This window comes from Pristiophorus japonicus, chromosome 3 (assembly GCF_044704955.1).
Source record: "Pristiophorus japonicus isolate sPriJap1 chromosome 3, sPriJap1.hap1, whole genome shotgun sequence".
In the NCBI taxonomy this organism is placed as follows: domain Eukaryota; kingdom Metazoa; phylum Chordata; class Chondrichthyes; family Pristiophoridae; genus Pristiophorus; species Pristiophorus japonicus.
This window is the reverse complement of record NC_091979.1, coordinates 129587357-129603326: the sequence shown is the minus strand read 5'-3', so window position 1 is coordinate 129603326 and position 15970 is coordinate 129587357. Positions and strand designations below refer to the sequence as shown.

General features: G+C 39.8%; 1 protein-coding gene across 2 annotated transcripts; it reads left to right on the top strand.

Annotated features, from left to right (window-relative positions):
* The first annotated feature begins 5365 nt into the window (after positions 1 to 5365).
* Positions 5366 to 12169, top strand: frzb (frizzled related protein). Of its 2 annotated transcripts, none has more exons than XM_070875818.1 (6): positions 5366 to 6169; positions 6888 to 6941; positions 9918 to 9983; positions 10716 to 10920; positions 11032 to 11095; positions 11306 to 12169. In XM_070875818.1, the coding sequence occupies exons 1-6, from the start codon at positions 5716 to 5718 to the stop codon at positions 11447 to 11449; spliced, it is 987 nt and encodes a 328-aa protein (XP_070731919.1). In that variant the 5' UTR covers positions 5366 to 5715; the 3' UTR covers positions 11450 to 12169. The 2 variants fall into 2 exon arrangements, with proteins under 2 accessions (XP_070731919.1, XP_070731918.1); XM_070875817.1 differs by having other exon boundaries at positions 6882 to 6941.
* The last annotated feature ends 3801 nt before the right edge of the window (positions 12170 to 15970 follow it).

The following is a 15970-nucleotide window of genomic DNA, read 5'->3' as shown; positions in this document are numbered from 1 at the left end:
ACGATTCAGGAAATTTGGTTTGCATTATCAATTATGGGTTTCTTATTCTAACATTACCGTAATGGACTTAACATGTAAATCAGTAATTTACAGAACCTCCTACAAGTGTAACTAATACTGCAGATACCTGTTGACACTTTTGCAATGGTTTATTCCATAGATGGAGCCTGACATAGGAATTTTCAATGTATTTTGAAATTGAATATTGTGACCCATACACCATTTTCATGTATAATAATTGCTGTGATGTCTCTAATGGGTAGCAATCAGTTTTCAGGTTCACACATGAAGAATAGGCACTTGTATCAGATAGCTACCAGTGCCTATGGAACAATATCCCAAGCACTTCAGGAGACGAAGGAAGAATATTGTGGAAAAATGTTTTATTTTGGTGGCATGACATTATAATGCATTTGAGAAAAACTCCATATGCAAGAAGAATAAGACTCAAAATATGTACTAAAAATCTTTTGTCAATATAATCATGCATTTATTTAAATTATTATAAATACACTTAAATAACTTCTCTCTTTCGAGTTTATCAGAATCAGCCTTAGTTACCATGTTGAGTCGCCCTCTAATATTCTGTGCTCAAGTAATAGTTAACTAAAGCACAAAGAAAAATAGGTTATCGTTCAATATAACCAGCTGCCAACGATTATATAATAAGAGATGTAAAAAGTAGTCTTTGCCGTGCTGATCTGATTATATGCCATTGTCATCATCATCATCATCATCACAGGCAGTCCCTCGGAATCAAAGAAGACTTGCTTCCACTCCTAAAGTGAGTCCTCTGGTGGCTGAACAGTGCAATACGAGAGCCACAGACCCTGTCACAGGTGGGACAGACATTCGTTGGCGGAAGGTGGGGGGGGACTCATTTGTTGCATGCTCCTTCCGCTGCCTACGCTTGACCTCTTCATGCTCGCAGGTTGAGATTCGAAGAGCTCAACGCCCTCCCGGATGCACTTTCTCCACCTAGGGCGGTCTTTGGCCAGGGACTCCCAGGTGTCAGTGATGATGTCGCACTTTACCAGGGAGGCTTTGAGGGTGTCCTTGTAATGTTTCCACTGCCCACCTTTGGCTCGTTTGCCGTGAAGGAGCTCCGCAAAACAAAAATGTTGTATGGCCTTTTTGGTGACTATTTTCCTTTTCTCTTGATCTCAGACAGAAGCTACATTAGATTCCCCTTCTCCCCTGCCCAACTTAAGCCTCTCCGATTTTTCTTCGCAACGCCATTGTGTTTGTTTTTCACAACATCTTAAATTCCTTCAATACCTGCCTGTAACCTTGCTGATTCCCCTTTCAAATTGTATGGATTATTTCCCCAGTTTCTTACTCATTCAAAATTGCGAAATTAATTCTGCCGCATATCAAAATTTTCTCCACACCACATCCTCTACTATGACTGTCTGTGGAACACTCACTGTTTCCATTATGATCTATCCACATACTTTCCAAATGGCTAACATTCTATCAAAAATTTGCTCTTCGTCTCCTTACAGCCTTCCCAGTTGTCCTTAATCTGTTTAGTTATATCTATTTTGCTTCAAAAAAATGACCAAGAAGGAGAACTGTGTGATACACTGGGCCAGTACTCACTCGCGCAATCTGATGTTTTGCCTCTGGGACCTGGATTTGAAACCAGTTCAGATTAATAGAATGAAAGTTTCCTCTCAATGGAGACAAAAATGGCCCTCAATGAAATGAGGTTAGACAATCTCAATGCAATTTCTAGTGAGTGCAGGCTCACAACATAAAACTGACTAATTCAAGACGAATAGTCACTAATTTGGCTTTGACTACACTCCAAAAGTACTTCATTGGCTGTAAAGCGCTTTGAGATGTCCGGTGGTCATGAAAGGTGCTATATAAATCCAAGTCTTTCTTTCTTTTAGATAATAGTCACTGTACTTCAAAGGTAATTCAGGGTTTTTTTCTAAGGCTGGTTCTATGGTTAAGGTATATTGTTGAGGCAGAGTAAAGTGAGTTTTTTTTATCTTGGTTGTTCTGTATATACCCTGAGAGGACTTAATACTGACAATGTGCCTGAAAGCGTGATTTGTTCCATTTCCTGGAGTTGGCATTCCTTTCGCAATACACAAAAAAACCCATAAAAGTAAAAGAAAGGAAGAAATAGAAGAATGATGGCCACAGTGCAACAATAGTTTAAAAAAAATATATTGATATAAAAGAACTAGTTAGAGAATGAGATGAAAGTGGTAACGGAAGCAAGAAATCTAACTGTGACAACTTAACCTTGCAGTATGTTGATGAAAATACAATTATCCGATTGACAAAGCAAATACAAAGCACTCAGTCAAATGAAAACCCAATTGTCTGAGAGACCTTTAAGATCTTAAAAGGCAACTCTCTGCTTCCAAGCTACATCGTTTCAATGTACAGAAAACTTTAGTAAACTAGTGATAGGAACTTTTTCCTTGCCTGGGAGTAGAGATTAGGTCACCATTTCAAATAGAATGATAGAAATTGGGCAATGATCATATTTGAGATCTGTGACAGAAATTGGACAAGGCTAAGATTTCTGCTAACTTAATGCTAAGACAAGGCTGCTTTTTCTGCTAATCTTAAGACTAATGGTAAAGCCACTGTTCAAACAGCAGTTATGCCAATACCCACTTCCTTCTAAATTAATGCCTTACAGCTGTTGGTAGATGGAAGAATGGGATAGTGTGGCCTACAAACTTGTCCATATCTGCTGCTAACAGTACTGCTCTATGACAGAAAAGGAGGTGTGCTTCTGCAGAACGGAACAGCCCCTTCTAGTTTATCCTTTCCCTCCAAAGAGTGTTATATCTAACACATAGAGTTAATATATGTATATATATAGGATGTCTATGATTTAGTGGTCTGATCCAAAGCAAGCAAAACGTGCCAACTAAGTGGAATCATTTCTGCCTCCCAACACCACATTTCCTCCTTCAGCTGTGTCCACTGAAAACAGAATCTCCCGGGACTTCTCAAAGAATGTACCATTATGCAACAGTGAATGTAAGGGAAAGGAGCAGAGTATGTACTTACAGGTACCTAATTTAGGCACTCATTTACCAGATTATTACATAATTAGGAAGGAAATAGGATTGTAATGACTTGCATTCAGGAATTAAGTAAGTTGGTAAACCACGACACTAGACATGCATTCTATTTTTATATACTAAATCAATTTATGAAACATAAAATGGTTATCTGTTCCATGTAGAATATACTCGGAATACTACTGTACTGAAAGAGCTATGAGGACAGCAGGCGATTTTAACCCTATTCGCTCAGCAGAAACCTGGCGGATGAGCAGTTAAAATCAGCCTGGTTCTTACCTGTCCAAAAGCCGCCAGGATTGCAACATCTGCAATTTTAACCTGCTCTCCTGAGCAGGCAGCATGGACATGCACCTAGAGCCAACAGAGTCCTTCTTTACATATGCATGATTACATCATTGAGACTCGATTGTAATTTTAACTCAGGCCTGAGTGGGAAATCCATCTGGAGTTAAAATCGGGGCCTTGCCACTAAATCACAAGGCTTTAGCTGAACCCTTTCATCCACAATGGTTCAGAAGTGATTAACTTATGTGATAATATGGTATCACCTCCAAGTTCCCCTCCAAGTTACACACCACCCTGACTTGGAAATATATCGCCGTTCCTTCATAGTCACTGGGTCAAAATCCTGGAACTCACCCGCTAACAGCACTACGGGCAGACTGCGGACTGCAGCGGTTCAAAATGGCAGCTTACCAGCACCTTCTCAAGGGCAATTAGGGATGGGTAATAAATGCTGGACTTGCCAGCGATGCCCACATCCCAGGAATTAATATTTTTTTAAATTGTACTTACCTGCAAGTTGTACATTTGAAGAATTCATTTGAGAAAGTGTTTTTTAGTGAATGCGTTGGACTTATTTTAATGTTGAATTACAAAGTGAATTGGGCCACTATCAATTTGCCAAAGTCCTTTGAAACTACTTTTATTAGCAATGGTTATTTTAATTCTATAGCCTAGTATTTATGCTGTGGATAGTTTGTTCTGTGGAGACTTACGCCATTGCCGTCCTGTCTGTACATGGGAAGTTGTAATTAGGCAATTGTGGGTTCGTAGGGAAAATATATATTACAATACTAGTGCCAGGCATGTCAAGGGATTGTCGGACATGTCACAAGGGCAGTCATCAGACCAAATTTTAGAGAGCCATTATTCCATCCACTAAAAATCTTATCTCAATAGTTTAATCTGATAGATTAAACATACCATATGTAATACAACAGAATTATATTTTGACAATGTAAACTGAGCCTGGATAATTACATACTAAAATGATAGAGGTCTTGCATACATCAGCAATACATAAACCGCATTAGTTTCCATTAAAACTAAATTTTTCCGGCAAACTATGAATCCACATGGAAAAATTTAAAGAAAATGCACCACAAAGGAAAATTGAAAATTGTCTATTAGGAATGTATTGATGGCTTTGGGACTGTTGCCACTCTCCTGCACTGCACGTTGGTACTGCTCTTTGGTCGTGGTGAATCAGAACACTCGTGCATTTATACATTTGTAGAACTTTGCTCACTGATCTCCAGTAAAATTTCTAATTCAGAAAGAAAACCAACGTGCATCAGTTGGCTCTATAATAGAAACTCACAGGCACTGCAATTCCCAGTGCTGTGAGGTGTACAGCTAATATTCTAGGCACCCAATTCAGTTTTTATTTTTACACGCCCTCTGTTTGTTTAAAAGATTGATCTGCGGCACTTTTAAACCCGTATTTCATCCTTGCAACTCTTTGATAATTGATTCATCCCAATAAATCAGCTATAAATCTTGTATTATTTTCACGTTGCCTTGTTGATGTTTTCCCTTTGTGCTCCAATCTACAAATATTCACTTAATACGCGAAGCACGTTCATGTAACCTGTTGGCAAGTTCTGACCGTTGCTTAAAATAATGCTACAGGCAACAAAGTAATGACATTTAAATAGCCCAGAATGTAGTCCTTGCTTTCGTTTGGTTGTATATCAGTTTACTTTGTGGGCCTGGGGGTGTTGTTGCGGCCGGATTTTTCAGAAATGAAGAGAAGAATAGTTAAAGCATTTTTGTGCATTTTGTGTTTTTCTGGAAGGTCAGAATTTTAAACTCAGTTCCTTTATTTACCTGTATGTTATTTTCTTTAAGTCGCACGTTCATTAAAGAGTTAGCAGTCAGAAGCTCTGGCAGTGATCTTGACCTGAGAAACCATAAACTGCCTGAACAAGAGACACTATTAACACGCCCAAAAAGCACGTGAAACATATTTTATTGGCGATTAAAATCATAAACTCCCGATCTTGCAGTCATTTGATGGGCATTTTTTCAAATGGATCAGGACAAGATCGCGTCATACGGCCGCTGTTGGAAAAGTAATAAAAGTGCATCGTTTTTTTGGCTGGTGATTTAAAGGCACTCATTAGCCGACTGGGTTGAGGGAAGGAGGGCGCACTGTTTGGTCAGAAAGATACAAGGATTAAAAAAAAACTGAGCCTGGTCAGTTTCACGCGGGAAGGAAAGCGACAGCGCGCTTGTGAGCACCGTCTCTTCAAAATCCCAGCTGAGAAACTTAAGAAGTTTAAGAACTCTCCTGTAGCAGTAATACAGAACAATTTGTATTTAAAGTCGCGTACACCTAACCGGGTCCCAGTGAAACACTCCGGCTGCTACGATGCTACGCTTTGGAGTCTCCTCCGTCTTGTTGTGGATGGTCTGTCTGGGTCTGGTTCGCATGGTAGAAGCCGCTGCCTGTGAGCCCATCCGGATCCCGATGTGCAAGCCAATGCCCTGGAACATGACAAAGATGCCGAACCATCTGCACCACAGCACCCAGGATAACGCCGTGTTGGCCATTGAACAGTACGAGGGATTGGTGGGCATTAACTGCAGCCCAGTTTTGCTCTTTTTCCTCTGTGCGATGTATGCGCCGATCTGCACCATCGACTTTCAACACGAGCCCATCAAGCCTTGTAAATCGGTGTGCGAGAGAGCAAGAGACGGCTGTGAGCCCGTCATGAGAAGGTACAACCATACCTGGCCGGAGAACCTCGCCTGCGAGGAGTTCCCCGTCTACGACCGGGGAGTCTGTATCTCTCCCGAAGCCATCGTGACAGCCGATGCACCCGGTGAGTTTTACAATGACCTACCAGTATACACCACAGTTGAACGGCAGTTACATAGAGTGGGTTCTCAAGCAGATCCAAATGATTTCTTGGAAGGGTGTGCTACTAGTTTTTGTTTTCCAATTGTGAAAAATAAGCCACTGAATCATTAAACCAGTAGATTCTCTCACATATATGTTTCTATGGTGTAAATATAATGGGGATTTAAAACCATTTTTCCATATTTATAAAACTTTGCAACTAAATTGTTTGGCCGCTATAAAGATGTCTTAATTGACATAAAGATCTCCAGGATCTTTGGCTTGCTATGTATAATCGTATATTGCTAAACAGCACCTCTTTAGGTACGAGCGGACTTTAATGAAATGTTCTCGAGATCGTCAGCAAGCATTGTATTTGTTACATAAAATGCTGAAGGGATAGTCATTTGAAAATGTTAAAAGGAGACAATAGAAGCTGAAACGTTCACGACATTTACATATAAATGACCGCGCAGGGCCGAACTGTGCTCCTGACAGAGGAATAAGATGACCGGATTTACTGGTGATAGTTTGGTAAGACAAACAGCAAAACATAATTATATTTTATTTACCCCCGAAATGAAATATATTCATCAGTTTGGAGGATTTCATCGTTTATATCAATTCCTGAATGAGCTCAAAGCTCGACAAAATCTTGATAAGAAAAATGTAACTGAGCTGCTTTTGTTTTTAAGAAACAGTTCCAGACCTATCCATCCATTCTTCCACTAATAACTGCAGGAACTTGGGAGGCGGTAAGTTATTTTCAAATGTTATTTACTTATGCACAATACACCGTGCGCGTGACTATGGTTAAACTTGCACTTGGTCCACATGTATAAAGATAGACTTGGATTTATATAGCGCTTTCACGAACATCGGACGTCTCAAAGCGCGTTCCAGCCAAAGAAGTACTTTTGGAGTGTAGTCACTGTTGTGTACCCAAATACATAAAACAGCTTCTTTCACCAGTACTATGAGAATTGACGTTACAAATCATCAGTTAGGTTGAAGAGCACTAAAACAGGGCCTCCCTCTGCCACCCTGGGACACCTCTGAATGCCAATTGTGTCTTACAGATCCCATATTGGCCACCGGGACATCTATACAAGACACTGTTGAGTGGGCAACATTCCCAGCAAGCAACTTAGCCCTGCCAAGTGTAATTCATTATGAGTGATACTCACTAATGTTTAGCTTAAGATGTATCGCACTTTTAATGTATATAACTGTAAGAGGTTGTTAATTACTGAGAAGTTGCGAAAGGTGCGAAGAATAGGTGTGCAAGGTGGATGAAGTGGTCATTGTTGGAACAGGACCAAGTATGGGGTTGCTGGAATTGTCACCTTCTCCGAGCACCAGGTAAGTAAAGTGAAGCTTTGAGCTCTGGCCCGGCAGGGTGCAAATCACTCATTGGTTTAGGGAATGGGCTGTTCTACGAATATCATTCTTTACAGATATATTTAATGATTGAAAAGACAGAGCTGTGCCATAAGATTTTTAACCTATTTTTCATGCGTTGCCAACAGAGCAAGTTTAGCTGAAGTTAAGTGAATTCCTTTGTTTGATAGGCGCTTACCGTGTTGCGCGATTAACCTGGCACCATATCCATGCTGGTAGCCGCCTATCGTTACCAATAATATATACTACCACTGAACTGTAAATCTGGACCGACACCACACAGGCCGATGGAAATCAGTCGTCTAACTGGAGTCACCTTTATTAGCCCTGATACTATATGAGAAGCAGATGCCATGCTGCAAAAAGTGATACACGTCATGCTGTTACACACCATAATGTGATAGAAACCAGGCTACCTTTACTGACATAACTGAATACCATACCACCCTTCAAATGCGCACAGGAGGAGCTGCGCATAACTGCATAGGCACATGGTGCTGCAACTTGCCTTCCTAAGTGGGAGTGAGGTCGCATTCTTTAACGCACTTCACTCAAACTTGGGCCAGCACCCTTTGGAACAGCAGCATCCTGTTACAGCACATTGATCGCTTCTTCTTTCAGGAAATAGAGTCAGTTTCAGCATTATCTGAACTCGGATCAAGTGTAATACCAAACCCCACTCACTCACTTCACCATGCCCAACAGAACGGAACCTAATTAACTTTGGGGTCTGGAACAAGAGGTCGCAGATTTAACTTTAAATGTAAGACAGAGACCATTTTTTTTACTTGGAGGAGTGTGAGGCTTTGGAATAAAGACTGAGTTAGTGATTAAAGTAGATAATATGTCAACATTTAAGAATATGTTAGGTGTTTGAAGGAAAGTGGAATGCAGAGATGCGGGAACAGGGCGGGCACATGAGGTCAGGATTATTGCTACTTTAGAAGATGAACACTCCCCCATGCCCCAATGCGACCTTCAGCATTAAACACGTTTCCCCAACAGAATAGCCAGGGAGGTGCATGTTTATGTAAATGCATACACTTTTTATTTCATGCCACACAAATCAGCTGTGGAAGCGCCACGATAGCAGATTTACTGCCCCAAGCTCCATTTACTGATGTTCCTCTTGCTCCTGTCGCTGGTACTTGCCGCTGCTGTTTTGTTCCAGGAGCAGACTCTGTGCTGCAACCGGGAATTCCTGGCCTCCCAATAAATCATGGCTTCCTGCCTGCAGCACAGAGTGCCTCTGTGAAAGGGTGAGAGTTAAGCAGTAGTCATAACAGATAGGAGCTGCAGTTGGGTGGCAGTGCAAAGCACGTCAAGGAGCCAGAGTGCCCATGTGGACGAGAGAGGGACTGTGTGAATTAGAGGGGAGTGGGGGACAGAATGCCGTAAACTGGGGGAGGGCTAGGAGGAAAAGATTGCCTCTCTGGAGGGGATTTGGAGGAGGAGAGTCCCTCTGCCAAAGGTTTTGGGGGAAGCCACGGTCTGGTGTTGAATATAGATAAACCCACTCTCACTTACCTATCCTGCATTACTTTAGAGTTAACATATATAAAAGTGTTTACAATTAAACAGAATGCACAATTTTGAATGTAAAAATGGCAAACTTTACAGAGGAGCTTGCCCCAGACCTTCATCGAAATGTGCCACCGGTTTAAGGGATGGATAGCAGAGTAGCATTTGGAAGGAGTTTGGAAATGAATTTGTTTACCGTGGCCCTGCTGTACCCAGCCTCTCACATGCAGTGGAAAATCCCCAAGACCCAGCAAGCTCCAAGTATTGCACAAGTTCCTCCCACCAGATGATCCCCTCACATGTCATTCCGACTGATAATTCTACTTTTCACATAGCCTTTTGCCCGCCATTCCCCTGTTATAGCAACTCTTCATCTACGAACGAGACTTCAGGTGTGTTATAAAGTCCTCAATATCCCGTGGTACGTGGCCTACAAGTGAGACCTGCTGGGAACTCAATGAGGCTCTCATATACCTGGCACCCCAACAAGCCCTTCACATGTCAGATACCTGTGAACCCCTCGCGTGTCAACCCATGGTTGTGGACAGCAACTGTTGTCTTGCATTCTGCATACTGTGCACTGTATAAATGGCGGGCAATGACTGTTTATTGGGACCAATTAAACGTTGTTGGGGACGGTATTCGCTTTTCATTTTGAGCAGACCGTCACCCAATGCTGAGTGCGGCGGTGCGCGCTCATGGCGCTGAGTCCCACTCTTGTGGATGAGCTGATACTGGTGCAGCTTGCGGCCTGTAATCTAAACTGTCCCTTTACCTCACACTCCAACACACCTCTGCTTCCTCCTCAGACAGCTGCAAGTGCCCAGCAGTAAGACTCACTCAGAAGGTTTACCTGAAGAACAACTATAATTACGGTAAGTGACCCTCCCGATGCAGAGTAAGGCCACATGTCATTTCATCGCAGGAAAACAAGAGGAAGATGTCACTTGTGTGGAAGGGGCAATCCTGCAGCGTATCTGGGCTTTAAACAAGTTCCCTCCCTCATCCCAATGGAGCGCGTTTGGATCACACACCAGGGACGTTGATTGTAAATGATGTTATCTGCAGTTTAGTTAAAATTATAGACTTTTTGACGATTCGGTAATCCGCGTTTTAAAAACAAAAGCAAGTAGTGCAATCTAAAATAATAGATTATAATGTTTCACATGATGAAACCAACTTAACATGTGAAAATACAAAACACTTCGTACCATGCAGGAAGAATAGCAAATGTTTACTATTTAAAGAGAATTTTAACATTTTCATCTTTGACTAAGTAATCCCACCTTTTATTACTGGACATACCACAGGCATTTGAACAGAATTACTGCAGTGCCTAAACTTATACTATCTTTGCACAAGTCTGGTACAACATTCCGTTTGCTGGCACACAATTCAGGGCCTATTATATGTACAGATCTTTACAGATAGTTGGCATTAGTGGCGCTTTATGCATTAAACTGCTTCATAGAGGATAGAAGAATGGACCAGGCTGCAACCACCAACTCCCCCAAAATCCCGAAGCACGTCAATGTTGTTGAGATTAAATGAGTGAACTGTGCTTATGCATGCAAATAAACGCATTTTTATTGGGAACCTCATTGCAGTTATTCGAGCCAAAGTGAAAGAAGTTAGAAATAAATGTCACGACGTTGCCACGACGGTGGAAGTGAAAGATGTTCTGAAATCTTCCCTGGTGAATATTCCAAAGGAAACAGTGACGCTTCACACGAGCTCGGCCTGTCTCTGTCCTGAAATCAAAACCAACGAGGAGTATGTTATTATGGGCTACGAGGACGAAGAGAGGGCGAGGTACAGATAATAAGTTTTCACAGTTGAATATATGGTGTTAGGTCGATTTGTCTGAGCTGCACGGACCTGGTCACTACTAATCCGGTTGTTTTTTTAAAATGTCCTTCACAGGTTACTTTTGGTGGAGGGTTCCATAGCTGTGAAATGGAAGGATCGACTTGGGAAAAGAATTAAGGTAAAGTTTAAGGCTGCTTTATACCGTATAATTCTTTTTTAATCGCTAATACTTTGCTCACAAAAGCAAATAAGCGTTTTGCCAATGAAGTTAAATTGGAGAATAATCAATTTAACCCTCACATTCTCGCTGCATTACCTCTGTCCGCATTTCCAAAGGCGAAATATACTGAATGATGTGTGAATGAAATTGGTATTTTGTGAATATCAGAACTGGGATCAGAAGCTCCGCCAAGACAGGAGGAAGGGGAGAAGTGGCCAACAGAACGGGGAGAAGCGCCTACAGCCAAGAGATACAGCAGTCGCATCCAAACAGAGGAACAAAAGCAGGAATGCAAAGCTAGCGCGTCAGTAAACATGTTGCACGAGGAGTCCTTTGGACAATATAAAAATGTCTGTCTGCATTCTTGGAGTGGCACAAGGAAATTGCACTATTGCACGTATGTCCTAATAACGACTATGAAATTTAGCTATTCTATAACTTTGTCTTTTGTCCTTTTTGCACGAATATTAGTGTAATAAGAAAGAAAGCAGCATCGAATCCCTGCACTGTCCTGGTTTGTGAAGACTGTCTCAGAAGACGCTGGGAAGTGAGTTTGGCGAGCTGCTTTTAATCCGATGGTACACATTTATTGCGTTTCTAGGTTACGCAACCCTGAGACTGTGGTCACATATTTCATTGAAAGAATGTCTGAACAAGGGTCTGGAGTGTTTAAGGATCGGAATGTTCTGGTATAGTTGATGTCTCAAGGCCAAGATTGTACAGCCCCACAGAATTGTTGCATGTCAGATCTAATGACGATGATGATGCCATACCACTGGCTCAGTTAAGTCCATATTGTGAACTAAGCATAGGGACGACCAACAGCACTTGTAAAACAAACACTGGATATAACATACCAATGTTATTTGGTCGCTTGTTTAATCAGCCTTTATATCTACAATTAGTAGTGAAGAAAATGTACAAACTGCAAGGTGATTGTGTGATAGAAAGATAAGGAGCAATGCTTGCATCAAATTAGTTTTAAAATTTTATGTTTTATGAACTATTAAATAAATAATTCTTTGAAAATCATTTGTCTTGGCATTGTGATGGACATTATAAGCTCACTGTATTATAGATACACAAACACATTGGCGGTTTATCAGTGAGCCAGTTCTGCTTTATTTGTAACATTCAGCTAAAGGTAATATACAAGTGAGATCACCTTTTTAAAAGATAGCATTTCGTTTCAGATTTCGACATATTCAAAACAAGATAGTTCAGTGACTAAGGCAATGACTTTGAACCTTGTGGATTGCAGTTTACAATCCTGAATATTTTGAAGCATCAAAAAAACATGCATAGATATGTGTTGATTAATCTTTTTTCTTTCCAATTATTCACTTGTTTCTCCTTTTCCTAACATATTCTCCTGTAGCTGGCAAGGTGAGAGGGATTAGGCTGTGAAAATCTCCATAACAATCTTTTTCTGCTTTGTTACTTCTTGGGAGAGGACATAATTCAGTAAGATAAAACAAATGATCATTTTTCCATTTCCTCAGTATGGAACACTCCAATTCTGTCATCTGTTTAGTTAATCAGCCGAAAGAGCCAAAACTCAGCAACTTGATGTGAGTGACATAATCCAAGAATTTAAACCAAAAAAGCATTTGGGAGAAGGTTAGGTACACTATTCCTTGTGTTACTGGCTGCTTTGATTAAACATAAAGGCAAAGACCTCATTTGTCCTACAGAGCTAAAATCAGTTGTGCAGTTACAACTATTTCAAAGTGAAATCCCCAGGGCAAACAGTGCAGTTGACAATAATCTGCATTTGGGGTAAGAACTCTCGTTACTGTGTGTAAATAGAACATTAAAAGATAAGATTTCATTAAAATGGCAAAAAACACCAATCACAGCTTCTGTCAGTGCCGTTGTTTTTGGTAAGAAGTTGATAATGACTGTTAATTTAACACAACCCAGTTCATGAACTGAATTACGTCCAGGTTAATAATTGCACTTAAGTCATAAACTGAACTGATGGTGATTTTTTTTTTAAACATAGGTTCAACAATTTGGAATGGTTTATTTTCTGTTTTGAACTATAGTTTTAGCCATTTTCTGGACAAATCAATATCAAAAATAAAATAATCTTTACAACTAAACAGCTAGGGTTTTGCTGTTTCCACGCATGACTTTTTTAATTTCCCTGATTTGTGCGCATTTCATACATGTTCAATAAACATGGATATATATATTTTTCCCTATGTAACGTAAAGACAAAAATCTCTTAGCAAACTGCCAGTTTAGTAGAAAAAAGATTTTAACTTCACACCTCTGCAATTTTACTGAGCAATGCACAAGGACAGTACAAAATCTGCAATGCAAATGTAGGCAACTGAACAAAATACTTCTGGGTAAGATAGATTTCTACTCAGAAGCATTTACAACAACTGTCAATACAATAGCAAATAACAACTTTAAAATGCAAAGTAGTTTTGTTTTATTTTCATGGGTTTTAGAAATTATAAAATGCTCAATTCGAGTTAAAAGGCACTGAAAATGTTATAATAGAATCTTAAGACTATAAAATGTTATAAATAATGCTGCAAGAATTATAAGTTTTATTTATGACATTTTGCTTATGAGATATCTATTTAGCTTAATTTTTGGAAATATTTATCATACTGGTGGACATGTCATATCGTCTATAAATTTTTATTTTGTATCCTGTATATAATAAATCAATAATAAAATATAATTTTATAATTTTTATTTTACATTAGAAAAAAAAATCTCATTTTCACATAATGAAAAATACAATAAATTCTCAGTAACTAGATTTGGTCTATACTTCATCATTGAGGGAAAAAGCCAATAAATTGTAATATCAAAGAAGGCACAACACAGGGCCTTTTGAATTTGTTAAGGGACAATACAAAGTGTAGGATTACTGAGAAGAGTTAACAGAGCTCAGATTAGCTTTAACCACCTCCCCCCTGCCCCCCCCCCCCCCCCGCCCCCCGGGTGACCTCTCACTCAAAAGACCAGCAGGGTAGGAAAGGGTGAGATTTAGCATTCTTGCCAGGAAAACAATGACATTACTATATTACCAATGAATTGTGGTGAATTAGGTTCCAACCACTTAAGGACTTTAGCTCTTGAAATATGGGTTCAAACAGTCTGAATGCTCATCCTTAAAGGCCATTAACAGTAAGGCTAGGTAAGAGAATTGAAGTGCATTTTCCAATGAGAATGTGCTGTCAAAATAAAATGTTTCCAACATTGCTTTCTCTTTGCAAACCACCTGTCAGCTATAAAACAAGGTTGTGGATTTTTTTGTGACTATCACAACTAACTCTGATCAGTTAGCAGTAGGTGAGATTCAAGTAGGATGCACTGCTAAATATCTGTCAATGCCCATTCCCATGCCCTCCTTTAACTGGACACTACATTTTGATATTGTGCTCCATCTCGCAGTTTGGCTAAGAACTGATCAAAGCACCCAACTGAGACTAGTGGATTAAAATTGCAGGCAGTCTAGATCACAACCCATGACTTTGTTTGGCAGACAAACTCTCTGTTGCTTTCTGTAATTATACATATTTTACAAATTATGTTACAGTGGAACTCAATTATTTTCATTGTCCTCTATTTTCTAAGCTATTTACTTTGCCTCTTTTATTCCTCTTTCATCACACACTATTCTTTGAGTAAGAGGAAGGGCAGGCAACAACTCCTGGAGCTCTGAAAATGCTGCCTTTGATCCAGCTGCTAAGGGGTGAGTGAAAGCAGTGCACACTTCTCTTAGTAATCTCTCAATCTTTCTGGGAAGCATCAGGCCCTGATGCCTCTCTCGACAACACGAGTAAAATTCAACTGAAGCCAGGAATTCAGTGACTGGAGAATAATAGCCTTTCCACCATTTCCTGTGACACAACATATTAGTGCACTGATATGTATCAGTGTCACTAGACTATTCCATGGAACCTGCTATTAATGAATGCAGACACGAGCCAATCTCTGTTTAGATTGAAATAGGGGTCAGTTGTATCCCTCTTGCATCTGAATCAGGAACGTTTCCATTGCATATGTACAATAGGTGGATAGCAGGTCTCCGTGTTCAAAAATAGGGGTGGTCTGTACCTTGATGAATATCCATGATATGGATGTGTAGAATCACATTATCAGGCACCAGACCTATTATTAACAAAGGGCCAACATAATTCATCCTGTAAGTTTTAAACAGTAGCAACAAAACTAATTCTCAGCAAGTCAATAATAACGTGAATCATTTCAGAAATCTTTTGTTGTGAAGGATTAAAAAAATCTTTTTGTTCTCAATACTGGAATGAACTCTAGAGGAAAACAACATTTTTCAAAAGATTAAAGTTTAATTTAAAAATGTTGCTGAATCCATTTCATTGGAATAGTTTAAACATTGCCATTTAAAAATAAATTGTGAGCAACTAAAGCACCAGTGCTCACACACTACAAACTTAGGCCAAAACCACAATTTTGGAAAATATAATAACTGGAGAAACGAAAAATACTGTACAACCAAACACATTTCAGATGAATATATCATTATTGTATTTGCTAGATGGATTATAAATTTCAGCATAGTTATTGAATTATAAAAGCTGACATATATTGCTATATTCTAGCCCCAGAAGAATTATGTATTCTTCCTTTTACTTTTTGAGGATGCAATTCCTTTTTAAAGTATTATTTTCCCCTTATGTCACTTTGACAGTCCTACTTAGAAACCAACTTGCAAAAGGTATACAAAGGCCTGGGGTATCTTTCTCTCACATTTCTCCTATGGGTAAATTCTCAACCTCTATTCATCATTTATCTATTGCAATATGTTTGAAATCAGGAAATATGTCT

Coding starts and splice junctions, on each gene's coding strand:
- frzb (XM_070875817.1), top strand. CDS start 5,716: ATGCTACGCTTTGGAGTCTCCTCCGTCTTGTTGTGGATGGTCTGTCTG. Junction 6,170..6,881: donor CGTGACAGCCGATGCACCCG/GTGAGTTTTACA, acceptor TTTGTTTTTAAG/AAACAGTTCCAGACCTATCC. Junction 9,984..10,715: donor GAAGAACAACTATAATTACG/GTAAGTGACCCT, acceptor ACCTCATTGCAG/TTATTCGAGCCAAAGTGAAA.